This window comes from Amblyomma maculatum, chromosome 10, assembly GCF_055883805.1.
Source record: "Amblyomma maculatum isolate TAMU_Amacu chromosome 10, ASM5588380v1, whole genome shotgun sequence".
Taxonomy (NCBI): Eukaryota; Metazoa; Arthropoda; class Arachnida; order Ixodida; family Ixodidae; genus Amblyomma; species Amblyomma maculatum.
Genome location: NC_139353.1, coordinates 52,477,812 through 52,497,594, shown reverse-complemented (window position 1 = coordinate 52,497,594; position 19,783 = coordinate 52,477,812). Strand labels below are relative to the sequence as shown.

The 19,783-nt window shown below is 45.1% G+C and overlaps 2 protein-coding genes across 2 annotated transcripts; one reads left to right on the top strand and one right to left on the bottom strand.

Moving 5' to 3' along the window:
• On the top strand, nucleotides 1-18,629 carry LOC146176404 (sulfotransferase 2A1-like). Its single transcript, XM_084582744.1, has 2 exons — nucleotides 1-119; nucleotides 17,626-18,629. The coding sequence occupies exon 2, from the start codon at nucleotides 17,633-17,635 to the stop codon at nucleotides 18,575-18,577; it is 945 nt and encodes a 314-aa protein (XP_084438870.1). The 5' UTR covers nucleotides 1-119; nucleotides 17,626-17,632; the 3' UTR covers nucleotides 18,578-18,629.
• LOC146176405 (sulfotransferase ssu-1-like) lies at nucleotides 1,242-4,221 on the bottom strand. Its single transcript, XM_084582743.1, has 2 exons — nucleotides 3,961-4,221; nucleotides 1,242-2,637 (listed from the first exon to the last, which is right to left on the bottom strand). Exon 2 carries the CDS (start codon nucleotides 2,626-2,628, stop codon nucleotides 1,678-1,680), a length of 951 nt encoding a protein of 316 aa, XP_084438869.1. The 5' UTR covers nucleotides 2,629-2,637; nucleotides 3,961-4,221; the 3' UTR covers nucleotides 1,242-1,677.
• Nucleotides 18,630-19,783: the final 1,154 nt, after the last annotated feature.

Below are 19,783 nucleotides of genomic sequence, written 5' to 3'. Positions count from 1 at the left end.
TGGTTGCCGGCAGTTACTCAGTCAAGGACGCTCTGGCGGATCAGGTCTTTCCTACAAGAAGCGTCTGCAGAAGTGACTTCATCAAGTAACTTTTTTGAAAGCGACGGAAGAACGGTCGGGTGCGTATCTTTTTGAGTTGGTAGTTTTTCATTTATCAGCGTAAGGCTAACATAAAACAACGTTCAAATTTAGACAGCTGCACTGGGATGTATATATATTAGCATGTCCCAAAACAGAACTGAAGGTTCGCGCCAACATACTAACAAGCCACGGATGTTATCTTTCGTCTCGCATTAGCACGAATTCGCTTCTCAAGTTAACCAAGCTCCAGCTGGACGCTTTTCAGACGAGGTGCTTGGTCCGAGGAATTTGCACAACTGTGTATGCGTCACTGAAACGAAACTGTGCAAAAGTGCGGGGTTTGGTTTGGTTTTGGTTTGTGGGGTTAACGTCCCCAAGCAACTCAGGCTATGAGAGACGCCGTAGTGGAGGACTTCGGAAATTTCGACCACCTGGGGTTCTTTAACGTGCACTGACATCGCACAGCACACGGGCGCCTTGCTTTTCGCCTCCATCGAAAAGCCGTCGAGGCCGGGATTCGATCCCGCGTCCTCGGGAACAGTAGTCGAGCGCCGTAACCACTGCGCCACCCCGGCGGGGATAAAAGTGCGGGGGAGAACTGTTTGCAATCCAAGTAATGCTATAAAATGATTACTGTTCGTATTTAACCCATGTTTAATTCAAGATAACGTGAAAAAGTGGCCTCACACTCCCTGTAGAAGTATATCCCTTGTTCTTCTTTACACACCTGGAAAACATAATTGGCACCTGTAATTGTCTCCATAACAAATTAAGCAAATGTTTAACACGTCTAAACCGAAGAAGACAAAACGAAAGCATAAGGTTATATGGAGCTATACTTGGAAAAGCAACCAGGAAGTCATTCAGGGAAAACCTAGCTTACCCAAGCGCAGCTATGCATAACCTCATGCGTTTGGTTTGTTTGCTTAGAGTTAGCTGTGTTAAACCTTAGCTTATTTTTATACAGTGGCAAGAATGGGTCTGCGTGGAGAAGGAGTAGCGCATTTGACTGGGGCTGGAAGGGATGGATGGGCTCCTAAACCTTTCATACGAGCAGGGCTGGCCGATTTCGCAGTTTTCTGTTCTCCATGATTTGCAGTCATGTGACGTCACACAAACTTCCGGTCATATCATGGGCCAACTACCACTTATTAGAGAAAACACGTTATCCGCCGAGGCACCAAGGCATCAAATAGCCCACATTAGGCCACCAGAATTATTTTTTCTCGCACAGGCTACTAGCAGAAAGCGTGAAAGAAGGACAGGCAGCACAAACCATAGCTCCAATATTGGAACCATGCTGGCAGTGCTTGCCCTACATAGGTGCAGAGCATTCCCAACGTCAGTCCATTATGGGGCCATGCTTAGTGCTTGCCGGGAGGTTCAGTAGGCGCGAGGAACATGAGGCAAAAACTTTTACAATTTTCTATTGTCTACATACACCTAGGTTATTCATGCAAATTGCGCAATTTTATAAAAGGTACTTTTGAATCCTTTTAGCAAATTAAAGGAGAATCATACATAATTGCTTCTGATGCATTTATTCTTACAGTACGCTTTCAGGTCCGTGACCAATTGCTTCCTCTACGCTTTCCTTCATGGGATATCGACGCCTTTCCACAAACTCATGAGGTCGGTTCCTGCAGTGGCCTCTGCGATCCTTTCCCTCATTCGCCGAATTTGCTCCGGTGAAAAATGATTTCTCCAATCTCCCACCTGCCCTTTGCGGATGAATTCTCCAGTCCTAGGTTTCCGTGCAAAGTCGATGACGGTGCGTACACCCTTTAGCAGCTCTGGTCTGAGCCGCTTCCCTAGGTCCGATTCACTCATGTCTTCTAGCTTGGGTGGCTGATGACTAACCGGTACCTTCTTTTTCATATGTTCCACACTAGTATTGCGGACAATGCGTTTCAAGAGTTCGGGATCATCACTAAGCTTCTTCGCTTTATCTTCTCCGATGAAGACAGCGATCTTGAGGATTCCTTGCACGGTGTCCCGCTTTAGGTCCTCGTACGTCAAAAACAACACATTAGGGTCATTGCGATGGGCGTACCACGAAAGAACGTTCTCGAAGTAGTCTCCAAAGTCGACGCGACCTTGCAGAAATAGTTCGAAGAATTCGTCAAATGTACCGTTTTCGAACCCGTATGACTGAATGTTCCTTGTGTGGTAATAGAAGGACACGCAGCAGTCATAGGGATTCCTAGTGATGTAGATGTACTTCGCGTCCGGTGAGTACGGGTGCTTTTGGAACGACAAGTGCGTTTTGAACGCGGCAGGTCTCGGCCCGTACATAGCCGCCTCCCCACCCTGCAACTCCAAGAAGGGAAGCCTGAGAACGAGGTCGAGAGGGTCGCTGGACTCTTCGGCGTCCATAATAATGTTGTATACAATGGACTGCATCCACCTGGTACCACATTTTGGGTAGCTCACAATAAACAGGTCTCCAGGTCGTGGTTTGTAGGCCAAGGTCGACCGAACAGCGTCGTCTGGAAAATGCTTGCCTATGAAAACACCGTCGATTGTCCGGAATACTTCTGCAGCCATTGCCTGAAACTAGAGGATTCAGCAGGTAATAAAATTGTGTTGACTCACTTAGCAATGGCGGTTTATGAACTAAATTTTCTACAAGAATTAAAAAAAATAATGGCATGTCTCAAGCGTCATAAAGTTTTGCGGATTACCCTGCGACATCGTAACGGGTACTTTCGCTGCGTTATGTGCAGACGTTAATATCCACTTAATGAAGGATAGGCACAGTGCAAGACGAAAATAATGACATCAACAACACAAGCAGATCCTTGACCCTTCCTGACGACAACAGTGCTTTATCTTCTTGGTCAGAAAGAGTTAACACTCAGTAGTTGCATCATATATTGCAGCGTGGCATGCTTACCATCAACTGCGTTTTAAAGTCATCAGGCTTTGAAATTCGACGGCCTTAGTTTCTTGTTGACACAATAAATTCTACTGGAACTTAACTTCGCATCGCATTTCTCAGCGACTACTCTGAGAATATAGTTCCCCCCGTTCATTCCGCAAAAGAAACCGATCATGTGCTGGAGGAACACCTCGCGTTCTACTCGGCCTTCCGAACTTCAGATGAGAGGGATCTTGTTGGCTGCGTCAGATAAAGGCTCTATTTGCCCGTATTTCAGGGCGAAGTCCTTGACCTGTGTGCACAGAATTAATGAAGGAAAATGTCAGTGATTCACTCTCCATTTTGTGGTTATTTATCCGGCATCTGACTGGGGCCTCGCGACGGGTTCTGTTGAAATAAAAAAAAAATATTACGACAAAATGCGTCTTTGGCAATAAAGAAGGAATTGGTTGATTTTCAGAGCAGAAAAACAAAAAGCGTCATACGCGCCTCAAAGCCGAAGGGCACCTTAATCGTGGAGGTCATAGAGTCAATCATACTCCATCCCCCTTTCATCCACCTGTATTTATACATCAAACCTAAGAACTAGGACTTCTTATAGACGTTATTGCGATCTCCATCCTCTTACATTTTCACGTTACCTTTAAATAACGTGTGAAAAATACGAACAATGACCATTTCAGAACATCAGTTGGGTTGAGAACTGCCCTGCCCCGCATTTGCCTCCTGTTGCGTTTTAGTGAAACAAGCGCAGTTGTGGAAATCCCTCGGAGCAAGCATTATTTCTAATCGTCTGAAAACCGACGAACCGGAGCTTGTTATGCAATTCGCAAAATTCCATCTGTGGCATGCTATGCGTATGGCGAGGTGGACATTCATTTCTGTTTTGAAACGTGGTAACATTATTAACTCCAAGCACAGTTGTTTAAATTTGAACGTTGTCTCATGTTAGCCTTACGCTGGTAAATGGACGCTACGAATTCACGACAGATACGCACCCGACCGTTCTTCCGTCGCTTTTAAAGAAGTAACTTGATGAATACCCTCCTGCAGACGCTTCTTGGAAAAACCTGATCGGCCAGAGCGTCCTTGACTGACTAACTGCCGGCAACTAGCGCTCTCTCAGCTACACCCCAGACGAAAGTAATGGCGTGGTATGCGCTCACTATAGACGGGCGCTTGCTTTCGCTTTCTCAACACGCTATGGCCGTTAGGGGTAATAACGGCGGCAAGGATACCCAGCGAGACAGGCCACTAGTACTGACGCAAGACGCTACGGAAAGCACCTAGGAAGTGCCCCTTATCGCCGCTTGCTTTTATAGAAAAGGGAGCGTAGTGATACGAAGTGCAATCGCAGCATATATGCACGAACAATTTGTGCTTGCTTTCATGTTAGCACATTTGCATGGATGACCGCACTGATAACGGCTCAACAAATGCACCTCTGGGAATGCAGCTGGCGTCAGCATAATCGTCGTGACGTCATTGGCAATCGTCGGGTCATATCTGAGCGGCCTGCAGTCCAGACGTGACGCATGCATCGCAATTGACCCCACGCCTGCTTTTGAAACATATCTTCCAGCCTATTAAGTAGTCAACTTATTAGCAAAGCCTCGCTAGAGGGGCAGTTGCCGCTACGTGCATTCATTTTATTCCTATATAATGGGCTGTCTGTAATGATAGACTGCAGTCGTCTCGGTGCAAACAAATTAGTTGTTAAAGCATCGGGAAGATAAACATAAAAAAACTCATAAATTATTTCAAAGTATCTACCAATGAACATAGGGATTAAAGGTCATGAAAACGTGTTTTTTTCCTGCTACTCAAAAGGCCCCCCCTGCAGTCAATGGCGTCGACCGAGTCTTTTGATGTCGTGAATAGCTTGGAACCAGCTAGCGTGAGAGGACAAGGTGTGGCAGATGAAATTCTGTTTAGCATGGGATCCGGCAAAAACGTCCCCGGAAAAAATGTCCCCGGAAAAAATGTCCCCGGAAGAAAGGTCCCCGGAAAAAATGCCCTTTTCCAGGGACGTATCTTCCGGAGACTTTTTTTCCGGGGACGTTTTTACCTACACCCGTTTAGCACATCCTGAGGGGGGTGCCCGTGGCTTGATGAGAATTGGGTAACGTCAATAGATGATGAGCATCATTTGAGGGTTATCTCCCTCTCTCTTGTTTTCTTAGTTTTATCCGGCAATAGGAGAGATGCAGTGAGCCGACTGTAGCGCATAGAAGGCTGGTTCGTGCGCGCCACTTGTGTGTCGCGAATGCTTACAGTTTTGGATGGGGATAGGAATTACTTTTATGTTATCAGTTTTCTTCAGAGCAATAAAAATACCATTACACAGGCGCTTCGTATATATCGCAGGCCGAAAATCGCGCTATATTATCTGCGAACCGAGTAGTGGCAAACTGTCGGTGCAGTGCCTGTAGCTATTAATCCAACGTTGAAGCAACCACTGCAAATCTCGGATGACCCTCTTCTTCCTTTGGTATAAAATGTCTGCATCTTCGTCGACTTAGAAAACTGTGAGGTGCACCTTTTAAAAATATTTCACATCTCCTCAACTTTTGCCCAAAATACTAAACGATTCAGTGAAGAAAATAATAGCACCGTAGAAAAGGGAGTGAGATGCTAATATATCTGACTGACATCTAAAACGACTGAACCCTTGAGGGCATCATTCGTTTCCGCTTTAAAATTGAAACATATAGTTTTTCAGTGCCGCACAACTACCCCCCCCCCCCCCCCTTCCGCATTTGAGAACAGCGTAAATTTTCGCTAAAGCCTCCAGGCTCGCAGAGCATTGATGGTCGTGACTTGCATAACACTTTCGAGGGGGCATTGAGCCAAGAAAAACTCTTCGATCCCAGTTCAAATTTATAGCGAAATCTCCTTCGCTCCCTAATGGACTTCGAACTCAAGCTGAGACAAGCGGATAACCTTACTTTTATTCAGCACGCCAGCGTCAGCCCCGCCGGGGTGGTGCAGTGGTAAGACGCCCGACTACTGTGCCGGAGTTCCCGGGATCGAATCCCGGCCTCGGCGGCTGCGTTTGGATGGAGGCGAAACGAAGTGGCGTCCGTGTGCTGTGCGATGTCAGCGCACGTTAAAGATCCCCAGGTGGTCGAAATTACTTCGTAGCCCTCCACTACGGACCCCCTTTCTCTCTATCCACTTTCACTCCCACCTTCATCCCTTCCCTTACGGCGCGGTTCAGGTGTCCACAGAGCAAGTGTGACAGATACTGCGCCTTTCCTTTCCTATGAACCAACCAACCAACCACGCCAGCGTCAGAAAAGTGCACGGTTCGACAGAACTTCTCTGCCTTTCTCTAACCGCGTCTTCCATCACGTGGTTTGGACGTATTCATCCTCTTCTTCATCTCATCTGACTAATTCACCCAAGAACGCAATGACCGGTGTTCTTCTGGTTGCCGGTTCATATTGACAAGTGGCATCCGAGGAACAGATGGAGAGGACGACGCGGGAGTTTCACGCGCCAGTTCCCTACAGCTGGCTCTCACGAGCATGGAAGTAACATTCATAATTAGCGATAGCAAACTCGTCATTCTAAATTTCGGTAAGGGCATGATCTCACCCCTAGCGGCTTGGATTTCAGTGCAGCAGAGGATTCCGAGAGCAATCAATCTAATCTGGACGCCGGCCCATGCCTCCGTGCCTGGAAATGAGGCGGCACACCAGATAGCCCGAGGTATTTGTCGCTGGACTGGTTCAGAACTCCTCGATCAAGAGAACAGAGAGGGTATGGTAAAATGTGGGAGGAAATTGCACAGCGATAGAGCGCAGGTCGGTGCCTGAGCTTATTTGCTGGACACATGATATTCCACGCCTATAGCAATGTTTATCCTTCTGTCGTTTTGTTTTGTCTAAGCATTAAACTAACCTGGATATTGGCAAAAAGGGCAAGTAGGTGTGCAAGCAATTCAGATGCTTCTCGGGGAGCAAGCACCAGAAGGTGAAGTGTACCCAAGAATCATGCTGTGAAGTTGTTGAAACAAATAACCAATATCCGAGTAAAATAAATTGGTTGGTTGTTTTGAGGAACTCAAATTCCCCAAAGCGACTCAGATTATGAGACGCCACAGTAGAGGGCTCCAGAAATTTTGGTCACCTGGGGTTCTTTAACGTGCGCTGATATCTTGCAACACACAGGCATATTACCGTTAGCCTCCATCAAAGAGCGTCTGCCGCGTCCTCGATACAAGACAGATTACGTAGGAATGTGAGATGTGCCATGACGTATCGGTCAAATTTAACAAATATTTCATTTTATTATTTACCGTCAAATAAAATTGTATAAGCAGATTTTGCTTCCTTTTCCTTACACAAACCTTCGATCATTGTTGGCTGGAACTTCTCAAGGAGAGATAAGTAAAGCACGCAAAATCATGTTTTTGCGTGCTCGAGTCAGTAACAGTTCATTTGTTTTTTTCTTTAGAGATCAGTATCACCAGGTTTCAGTGTTTAATACTTGTGTTATACCGTAAGCAAAAAAAAAAAAAAACCGTTCTTGACAATTCTACTGTCGTGTAGGCACTGCACTTAACTCCCTCACAATGAACAAGTTATGCCCTGTTTAACCTGTTTAGGCCACTATGCCATGTAAGGGCACTGTTTGAATTATCCTGGCCAGGACACGCAAATTGTGACGTCACGTTCCGGCGGGCCAATCATGGGTCAGGTGCGACATCATTGACACGATCGCTGGTTGGCTCTGGTGTCCGAACGATTGCAGGAAACATCCAACCCTCGCCGCGTTTCTGTCTTTTGTGCACTGACGGGACGGAGATTACGTAGGCCAGGTTTGCTTCGAGCAGCGAAGGACAAAGGACAACAAAGGACAAAGATGTTTTGCTGAACAAGGCATTTATCAAAGCTCACGCTGTTGCAGCCACTATCGATAAAGGCAGGCGTTGGCCACCCAAAGCTGATAAACGGCTGTGAAGGGGCAACTCGTTATGATATATCAAAAGCTTTATCAGTTGCTTTTCTTGCAGTGCCATCTTCTGCATTCTAACTTCAACCAGCTGGTGAGATGCCGAGAATTATTGTGATTAATTGGAAAGATTCTATCCTGCAACCTTCTGCGCAAAAACAAATTGGAAATGGGCATAATAGAAAAAGGCCCCTTGATGAGCATTGAGATAACAATCTTTTTGACACCTTAGAAGGTACTCTGTCAAGAAATGTCTTTTAATGATATACAGGGCATAAATATAAAAAAAAAATACCTGGTGGGATTAAATCGTATCCTCAAAAGGGGAAAACAAAAACAAATTTAAATGCAAGATGAATAACTTCAAAAAACACCTATTGCATGCAACTGACGTACAAGTTGCTTTCGAAACGCAAAACATTGATGAGTGTTGTAATATTAAAAATATTCCAAAACCAACTCGAAAATCCTTTCATTAAATTCTCCGTGCAAAAGTACTGCAAGTGGATGGTTACAAGAAATGATTCAAACATATTTTGAAGTTTAGCACTAGTCCTTCGATACGACAGTCACAACCAGTCGCGGTATGGTTTCGACGTTATTGCAAGAAATGTTTAAAAAAAATGTTGTTCTGCTGTCTTTTATTCTTTTTAGATGGTAATAAGTAATCGATGCCATCATGATCAACCTAAAATCATCCAGTGTCGTGCAAGGACCTCTCTATAAGCCTTCATTTATCCCGGCGTTATTCATCAATATCAACCTAATCGCCTCGAGCGGGCTAATGATATTTTTCCCGCTTTGTTTTCTGACTCCCACTGCTACATTTGCTTTGTCCTCGAATACAGTTAGCTCCCATTACACGCCTTACTTATTTATGTATTTATTTATTTGTCTTTTGTCTTTAGCCTCAGGGCCGTACAGACATTTCTGAGGGGAGTAGGCAAAAAGAAATACAAGAAAAAAACACTGTAAAGAGGTTGATTTCTTTTTTATTTCTAGTAAAATGTCAAACGCTCGCATTTGTTCTGTGCCCCACTTTGCTAAGCCAGGCGTGCTTCTTGTTAAATTCTTGCTGGCCACAATATCAGGATACGTTTTGCATACAAAAGGAAATTGACTTTCCAAACCAAGGAATACATATGGGAGCCGCGCAGTTCAAGGCTGGCCATGAAATTACATATAACTTCATTCTTCTCTGAAGCGGTGGAAAGCTCTAGGTATGAGCACCCAAGCTAATATTCGGCTACCGCAGCAGCTTGAGATGACGTGAAAATTACTGATGCGTAATTGTGTTTAACAGAAGTACGTGGCTGCTAACCATCCATCCTGCAAGTGTGCAGTGTGTGTTAGGTTCACGTGTTCAATCAATTATGGCTTTTGTAAAATACGAGATTTCAAATATAGCAATACAAAACTGCTGATTTGTCTCTACACATCCGTACAAAGCGATCGAAATGCTACCTCTGTCTTTCTCCCTCTGTCAAGAGCGAGGCAGCATCGTTCAGTCCCATTTAGCAACATTTGCTGGTGCACCGACCTTGGAGGGCTTGCTGATAGCTAGCTGGCACGTCTTATTACTGAGATATGTAATATCGTATTTCTTTCAGATCCAACGTGAAAAGAGCGATTTGTTAAGTGTATGACATCACGGTGTGGTGCAAATTAAGGAGGGCCTTCGTACGCGGTGTTGTGTTCTTCAAATTGGGCATAGCGTTTCGTTTCTTCGCCAGTTATGCCTGTCATTCTTCAAGAATTAGACCCCGATTTTAGCACAACAACTAGCACGCCGACGAGTTCGACGGTACATGCTAATTAGAAAACGAGTAGAATATAAGGCGTCGAAAATATGCGCAAGAATATTCATGTTTTATTCAACCCAGCTTTAAAACGTTAGCTGTGGTTTACCTTCAGGTTAAACCTTGAGTTACGCTAGAGCTATCAGCATGGCTACATTTAGGTTCGGTTTGAAATTAACGACATGGCTTTGGCACTTAGCAGTTTATCTGTAATGTCAGCTTTATTTATGCATTAGGGGGCTGTTTTGACCACTAAAGTGCAATGAAGCGAAAGCCTCTATCGTGGGGTGGTTCGAAGCCTTCCACTGCGGCACCTCTTTCTCTCTGTTTTCACTCCCATCTTTGTGATGACGCGATAGCGTAAGCTACAAGCCAACCGAGCCGTATGAACACGCCTGCGTGGCAACAAGGGCACCGTGAATGGAAGGGTTTTGACAGGCTGATTGTGATAGCACCCACCCATCTGAAAGGAGAGGCCCGAGTTGGCAGCTTCTGCCAAACGTAATATCAGGAAGCCCCCCGTCCAGTTAGCGCTCGGCCATGTCGTTGTTGTTGTTCTCCTCTAATTTGATGGCACATACCCAAACAGGGGGATCGGCCAAGAATTGGGGTGCAGAGATATTAGATTTTGAGATGTATAACTACACCGCAAAAATAAATAGAAATAAATGCTAGAGAATAGAGAAGATAATGTAAATATGAAAAACCAAAATAAAAAACACTAAATAATAACGCACGCAGTAGGAGAACACAGATTAAAAATTCAAAGCATATTAGCAAGTCAGATGTTTTGTTTCTATTAAGAAGTTTTGAATGGCGTTAAAAACAGACCTGTGGCTGTACCCAAGCATGGTGGCGCCGAACGATAATAAAATTTGGCTGCTCAAATAAAGACCCAGCTGTTGTAACGGCTAAATAGCGTTTTCTCATCATGGTAAAACGGCGGCAAAATATCAAGAAACGATCTATTGTTTCCGGTTGCCTGCAGAATGCGCAGACGGGAGGAAGCGCCAAACCAGACCTGTTCATATAGAAATGTAGGGGCGGAATACGACAGCGTAGCCTGGTTAGAGAGGCCATGTCAGCGGCCAGCTACTGCCTCCCCCTCTTCTTTTTCTCTTTCTTCGCTCTTCGATCTTCGGACAGGCGCAAACAGGCCCGGTGTAATGGCGAGACTGTGGCCAATGTAGCTCTAGCTACAAAAAAAGAAGAAGCTATTTTTACACTCCGCAAAGATTAAGAAAAACCATGTTTCGAAGATAAATATACTTTGTGACTTATTCAAAATGTTTTACTATGCACGACCAATGAAATCGGCTACGTTCCACGAAAAGTGAACATCCAGGTTTATATGCATGTTTTGAGAAGGTACAGAAAAGCAGTTGGTGTAGCGTTAAGGGTTTTGACGGAGAGGGGACATTTCCATATCCCGGACCAAACAGGTGATAGAGATCCCGGTTAAATTGCGTTCCTTCTCTATGCAACTCTCGCTTTTCGTCGGTGTCTGCCGCAAGTAGATCACGCCTACGCTTCGCGGCTGCTCCTCGGAGAGCTATATTGGCTGTATGATGAAAATCGTGTAACCGGACGGATATGTACAGGTGTTAGCGCACTCGCACCGGTGTGTATTTCAGAAATAGCAAGACAGCAACCAGTTAAACGCAGGTGAAGCAGTTGTTAAACACCCCGTCTAGTCATGTGGCATCACAGTGGACAACCCCCGTGTCAACTATACGTATGATTGCTTGGTGGCCTCAGGTAGTACTATGGACGAGGAAGACGAAAAAAAGGGCAGAGGCCAGGGCGAAGCGCTGGCTCTAGGTAAGCTCTGTTGGTTCCAAGTATACTTTAGTGAAACTTGCAAGGGAATGACCGTGGGGAGTGCACTATGAAAAGTAAAGCTACGCTTAATTATGCTGTTTATAGTGAGCGCAAAACACTTTAGTACGCGGGAAAAATTCGATACTACCAGCAGAGGTGAGATCGTCTAGCTGGTACACTTTTTAGCCTATTTTCCTCATTCAGGAGCCAAAAAATTGAAGCTATTTCTTTTTTTACAAGACACCAGGGAATATCAAAACATTACTGCCAAGATCGGTATCATATTCATACTCAGTTCGGCTTCTTTTATGAGGAAGCACTTATACGCACATTAGACCAAAAGAAGTCTTGTCAACCATATTTGTGCCGGAGCCCTTAATACCACGACAGATCGTGACGTCACAATTGACGTGTCCTGGTTGGGTATAATTCAAACAGCGCTTTGTGGGTAGAAAACACTCACTTGATGCGGTCCAACCCAACAGAGGTTGTCATGGCTTGCACGTGCTGAACTCGGACGAAAAAATATTCTGAGGCATTTAAGACCAATGGCGTTACTGCGAAATCCTTTGAGGCTCGTTTTACTGTTGTGTTTATTTGACAGAACCCTACCGATCACACAGCGCAGGAAAACCAGATTTGAGGTGACCAGCTCCACTCGGTGGTGATAGAGCGCACTCGTTGTGGCGCTTGGTATTCGTAGCTGGCGGCAGATGGCGTGTGTCACCCCCCTCCCGTAAAGCCCCTTGATACTTTGAAAGTTACACCAACGATTGAACTTTGCCGCCGCTGAGCTACACCCTCGCCCCTTGCGCGCCCCTTCGCTGAAGGCCGGCTCTCCGCCAGATTTCCTGAGCGACGATTGGTCTCCCTGCCGTTGCCCTTGGAAACCGACGCGCGTCCGGCGTTTTCCTTGTGTTTTCTTTTTCCTTCGCGCCATTTTTTTTCTAGTCTCGGCGAGCGAATATTGCGTGCTGTGCTTTTATTGCAGCGTGCAAGCTCTATGCCGTGCTGTTGCGCGTACAACTGCAGCAAGCGGCCTGAAGATGGTTATGGGGTATTCATGATACCTCAAGGCAAGCGTGACGGCTTGCGCACGAGTCAATGGATTTACAAGATTAGTCGAAAGACGTTTATTCCTAGAAAGAACAGAGTTGTTTGCGACGTCGGGTGCCTTTCTCACTCCCCGTAATAACGAGTCACCTGACGCTGCGTTTTTTATTCCTGCTTGCTCCTCAATATTTTTGCGGCGGCAGCATGTTCATTGTATAAAAATAAGGCTGTCCTCTGCAGCATGCTCTATATTCTGCGAAGCTCCAAGGCTCCATAATTTAACACGCTTCGACCTCTGTGCAGTCAGAAACAGGGCGCTATAATCTGCTTTTTGCTGTCAGAGATAACTGGAAAATTACAGTCTCTCGATTGCATTTGTCGCGATTATGCTAGGATCCCTGGCCTTCGTCACTAAAAATCAAAATTCGGGCTTGTAGAGGGGCTAGCCTTTCCAGCTTGTACTTGTAGTGTGCGTCGGTTACTTGGGAGCAATTAATGCTGGCCCTGAAAAACTCTTTGGCAAGTAAACCCGAGGTACTGCGGGTAATCTGCACTAGTTAGGTCGTACGGCAATTTTTTTTTTCAATTCTTGAATGTGTTGCCATGCTTCGACGCACGCGTGGGTTAAAAAATATGCGTTCGTTTTATGAGGGATACGGCCAATGTGCAGGAGGTGTTCATATGATCACACACGCTTCACTTTGACCATGACTACTAGGCGTTGGCAGGTTACCTTCGCTTTGAAAGCTGGAGCTCTAAAACCGCGATTCCGCGTATTCTTTTATTGCGAGAAAAGTTATCCCATCGATGTCAAATCAGCCGGAATCATTGCATCAATTTTCTGTATTTACGAAACTTAAACAATCAATAATGATTTTAGTTATGATGTAAAAATAGGGGAACATTTTGCGAGCAACAATTCTTAACACTAACATATTACTCATTTCAATTGTATGCAAGAAGATTTTTTTTTCACCTAGCCTAGGTGATTAACTCATCGCTCTATGTTCTAGCTACATTTCACTGAAGACCAGTTTGAGCCGCCAATATTACACGAACTCGAAAAAAAAAAACAGGCCAAACGCAGTTCCATCAATTTTCTCTCACCGACCTGTCCTGAAGTAAAGGAAGCCTCCTCGACAGAGACATGAACCTCGCTCTGATAGTAGTCAGTTATTTCTGTGGCTTGCTCTTTTCCCACCTCCATTTATGAGAAAACAATGAAAGTATAAGAATTAAAAGTCAATGTATAGTTGTCTCGTCAGATATTATGAGATAATAGAGATATGACTGACAACGTAAGTCAATGAAAATTGAAGTATATCAATGGGTCATGGGGCGGCATCAGATTAAATTGTGATGTTTATGAATAGTGATATGTAATGATGCTTACTGTTACGAATAATAATAGTAAATGATAGTAATAGGCCCGGATAGTGAGGTGATAGTGTTCGTTGCGGATAGTGACAGTTACGACAGGTCTCTGGCATTAGTAGATATAGTGATAGATAGGATAGCGATAGTTATTGAATTGGCAGTTATATGCTTTCTCATTTCCACACGTTGAAGACCTATGTGCACCTTGTAATTTTTTTATTTGATTGTTGCGTTCAATGAAATCAAGCTCTTTTACATAGCGCATGAGACCACAGCATGCTTGCCCCAGAACTTCAGTATGTCGGCAATAGTGCCCACCACTTCTCCCAGTGTACCCTGCTGTCTTTTAACCACACGCGAAGTCAATGAGGGGCCGCGTACTCATAAAATTATTTAATTCCTCCATCAGCATCATATCAAGACTTCCGTGGCAAACCTGTTCCTTGCCTCGAAGCAGCAAGGAATAGCTCAAAATTTGGTTTTATACAAAATTAGCTAATTGACGCAGATTATCGCGGATCGTTAACTAGCACAGTGCCATTACACTTGGCCTAAGTTTTCCAACGGTATACGGTTCGATGTTGCAGCCAAAATTTAGATTTTAATTGCAACTTACTCAATATCAATTAATTTGGTACAGTAATTGATCGAAATACATGTACAATTAACCAATAATCCAATCTCATGGTTGATCACGTGACATATACTATGCTTAGAGAGATAGCTTGACAGTATAGCGAAATAGACTGTCTTGATTTGACCTTCTCTGATCTTGAAGTTCAAAGCACCAGATTGGATCGTTTTCCGAAGTTTTACCATGGTGACAGATTTCACGCTCTAAAAAAAACAAACAAACACAAAGTCAGAGGCAGTACTAGATTAAGTGCACAAAGTAAAACCTTATCATGAGCCTTAAAAAGTGTCTGTAGCACAAAACTCGCCTGCAAGCTTTGTTTATCGGTATTCCCCATTCAAACAGTTCTAATAAGAAACCAATCAATTCATGAACTTTACTTTCGGCATTCTCAATGCTTTTCTCGCAATTTTTCAAAACTTTTGTGCACTCCTGAAGTGCAGACCTGGCCCAAAAGCTCGCGCTTCACTCACTGCTGCGGCCGGCCGGCGGGCGTCAAGGAGAAAAAGCGTGTCGTGCGCAGCGCTCGCCGCCGCCGCGCGAGGAGAATCGAGGAGGAAAGCGCGGCGCGGAGGAGAGTGTCGCTACTTTCAGATTATCAAGGGACTTTACCCTCCCGAAGACCGGGGTGAAGGCGTCGTTGTCACACTCCAACGTTGCCATGGAGACGGCATTAACGCTAGACAAGGAGAGCTAAGATATATTTATCTCATGTAGATGGTAGCGTAGTCGGTTAACACGTTCCGCTGGTGATACGAGGGGTAGATTATTTTTCTAAATTTTAGACAGAAACCCCGCCGATATTCCACGAAATCTCTAGGAAAAACATTGCGGACAGATCTCGCGCACACGAGATTTTCACCGTGAACCAAGTAAGGCTTTCGCTTTGAAAAATACATAGGAGAGAAGCGTGACTGCGGAATGCCACTGAGTAGCTAGACCGCATCGTACTATCGCACTGTGCATTGTTTTCGTCGTCTCCTGCTTCTATCTGTGTGCAAAAGCTTTCTATCGTACTACTTGGTTTCACTCCTGTAAAAACCTTACAGTTTTATCATTCTCAGGTTCATTGCTTGTTCTGGCGAATGCTGGACAGAATTTTCCGAGAACTTGAGCTGAATGCACATAGTATATTTAAAAGGCGAGTGTGGCACGCAGGTTGCGCAGGTATAGGGTAGAGACACTACACTATCTCGTCCCAATTGCCGTTTAAAAAAGTTTCATAATAAGTGGAACTCTTTTTACACATATTTGGAACCAGATTAAGAGTGTACGTTTTAAATATATACAAGTAAAAAAATGGTCCACTGCTGAAAAAGTCAGTGCAGGGAACCGTGGCTATTGCGTTTCCTTCGAACGAAAGCGCCAACGCCGCGAAACTGAAATGCCATATATTTCACTCCATCGTGTAGCGCAGAGGCAATGACCCAGGTACGGTGGTGTAAATCTTTGTGTAGCGACATGTGTCAGAAAATTGTCATTAAGTGCTCCTTTTGGAATGACCTGAAGGTTGTATATAAGTACTGCGCAGTTGTATCCAGTCTTCAAAGGAAAGGTAATGGAGGTCAGCGACCTGTATTGCACGTAACAAAGAAACGCGTTACAAGGGGAGCATACACGATCCCTATTGAATATTTGGTATGCAGGGGTATAAGGTCCCAGGGACGTCAAACCGCTGTCTGCCGAACACTGAGAGTAACCACGTGCTACGCCTATGCGTGTGCGTTTTGAGCTCACATTCTCGTGGCTGTCTACAAAAAGTCTATCCCGGCACCTTGCTAGACAGAGAGTTAAACACGGATGGAATGCGAGAGTGGCTGCAACCATCCACAAGCTGATTGCCCCTGCCCAGATTTTGCGTAATGTCCTGAGGTGTAGTTTTCACAGCGGAATCCTGTCCTCTGCTACTAGCGCAGCTTGGGGGGGAACACGTCACGTACGCTCCACGTGCGACCGCAGATTGTTCGGATATCAGCACGCTAAGTGCCCAAAGATTAGTACAGGCATTCTTCCAAGAGAGCAGCAGCCTCTACTCAGTACTAGCTTTTGGCTTATTGCCTCATTGCCCTCGAGATCACTGCTCCACGTACCGTAAGTTTTATATAGTTTTCGATGAAAAATGGCGCTATAAAATATGTTGTTTATTTATTTTTGACAGCGGTTTGCAATAGGAGTGTTTTCAGTAACGTTTTTATGCTGCACAGTGTGTTGTATCTTACTAGAATGCGGCACGGCTAGCCAGAGGCCTGATGCTAAATTCTTGAAGGGCTGTATCGCCGTTTGTTGCGCTTTTCCCAGCCTGTTACATTACGCTTCTGCTAATAATCGGAGCTTTGAATGTCGTCACTCCCGCGTAAAACAGCGCTTATCTTAGCCACGTAGCAGCTACTTTGAAGCGAAATTTGAAGTCAATTTGCGGTAGCCAACGGCTCTGAATCCGAATGTCAGGTGGTGTAGAGTTCTATTGCCCTTACATAGGGGCGTTGAGACGAAGGCCTGTTTAAGAGAGCAACATGTGCCCCGCCGGGGTGGCGCATTGGTTACGGCGTTCGACTACTGTTCCCAAGGACGCGGGATCGAATCCCGGCCTCGGAGGCCGCTTTTCCATGGGGGCGAAAAGCAAGGCGCCCGTGTGCTGTACGATGTCAGTGCACGTTAAAGAACCCCAGGTGGTCGAAATTTCCGGAGTCCTCCACTACGGCGTCTCTCATAGCCTGAGTCGCTTTGAGACGTTAAACCCCACAAACCAAGAGTGCAACATGCCATTTGGTAATGGTTGGTGCGTTGTGTGACCTTCAAAGCTGCTCCTCTGCCCGGGATGCATACGCCTCAAGAATGCTCGTATGTTGCAACGTGTGTACAGGAAAAGGAAATGCCAGGAAATGCAACATTTTCTTAGGGCATTCTCAAATACATCCGGGTAAACTCTTCAGGGCAGAAGTTTAGTCTCTAAGTTAATAATTAGTGATATGGTGGCCTTTTCCTGACTGAACTATTATTTTTTTTGTCTTTGCTTACAGAATTGATATGGACACTGAAGCCTACAGAGATGTCGAAGGCGTGTGGATCCACAAGTTCTTTCATGATGACAACATTCGAGCTTCGATGAATTTTAAACCACGCGGTGACGACGTAATCATAGCCACGTTTCCAAAGTGCGGAACGAAGTGGATGCAGTACATTGTTTGTAGCATCTTGACCCATGGTGAACCCCCTAACAAACCATCCGAGTTCATGCTGGCATCGCCTTATCTCGAAATGATGGGCGTGGACGCTGCTTTGAGGAGTCCGAGACCCTTGTGTCTCATGACGCATCTACCATTCGACAAACTTTCCTTTTCTAAAGAAGCTAAATATATCTTCGTTGCAAGAAACCCATACGACTGCTGCGTGTCCTTCTACTACTTCGCGAAAGGACTCACGCCGAAGACTTGCTCTGACGTTTCCTTCGCAAAGTTTGTGGACATGTTTTTATCAGGACGGACTTTCTACGGAGACTACTTCGATCATCTTCTTTCCTGGTATAACCAGAGAGACAATACAAACATTTTATTTCTCACCTACGAAGGTATTAAAAAGGACACGGTGTCCGCAGTCCTTAAGATTGCTCAGTTTTTGGGCCAAGAGTACGGTAACCTCCTTAGGACAAATGAAGACGTTCTAACGAAAGTGCTGAATGCATGTAGCCTAGAAAACATGAAGGTGGTCTTCGGAGGTAAGCCCCGCTCTGGAATCAAAGAAATCCTGGACTTGCCACCAGGACAACGGATACAGTCAATGGAAGTGTACCGGAACTCACTGGATAGGCATGAAGAAACGCATCAAGGTGCGGGACTCGTTAGAAAAGGCATCATTGGCGACTGGATGAACCATTTTTCCTCTGATAACATACTGAGAATGAAGGCCAGAATAACAGAAAAGACCACTGGAAGTGACGTAATGTCTCTCTGGAAAGACTTGGAACTTCCTTGATCTTTCTCATAGCAAGTTGTATCTCTGATGTGTAACGAAGAATAAACCTGCATTAATGCAAAATCATTTCAACTCTGAGACACATGCTTTGCAGAAGTATTGCTAAGTTAAGCTAGATTCCTGGTGGACTTTCCGTGCGTTTTTTGTGTGGCGGTAGTTATTCTTATTGCCCTAAAACATAGCTGCTTCTTGCTATACCGAAGTTCTTGCTATGACGAACATAGAGATAGTGAAATATTGGTCGTTCAAAAGAAAATACTGTGTACAATTTCCAGAGTGGCCGAACACATGGACCACACTATGAAGGATGGCAATATTTATTCCGCAGAAACGTAAAACATTTAAAAGCAGAACTGAATATAGCTGTGCGGACGCGTGGTTCGGGCATACCGTAACGAGACCGAGACGGTGAATGAGACGTTCAGCTCTCGTCGAGGAGATGGCCTCCTTTTGATAAAGCAATGCAGAGCGTCCTTGCTGCCAGCGTTTCTTTCAAGAGTGGCAAACAGCCGGGAGGGAGCGGAAAAGACAAGCGATAAACAGCAGCTCTACAGGAAGAGCTCCAGCAGAACCTTGATCACGTGTAACTTCCGTACAGCCGTCTTGTACTAAACTTCTGTTGATACGCGGCCCCAGCGGATCTAGGGTACCTTGAATGTGAACATCAGGCTTTGAGCTTGGGACTGTAAGAATGATATCGGATAAGTCAGCTTTCTAACAGACAAACACTGCTCCCACGAATGTGACCACTGGTGCATTGCATGACAGCCTTCTTCCAGCGCATCGATTGATACAAAATGAAAGTGCATAACATTAACGCGTCAGGTAAGGGTGGATTGAGACAAGCAAGACGACTTTTGCTAGTAATGTACACTCAATAAAAAGGCCATCTGCGCGATTTAGGTGCTCATGTCGTAAGCCGGGGAAGACTGATTCTTCCCTCTCTTTTTGGCGCTCTATGGCTGCAGTTTTCAGTTTTGGTGATTTAGGAATTTTCATTGCACCATATCCTGCGGCGAATAATTTAGAACGCATTCGAAACCATCGGCTAACCTACTGTGGGCTTTTCGTCTGTGGCTGTGCGAGCACTTGTTGCATGTGTTCGCCTTGATGGCCGCACTCGCCAGTAATTTGGTTGCGTACTGAGAACCTTTTTGACGATAGCTTACCAACATCTGGAGACCACCTGTTCTCTTTGTACGCATG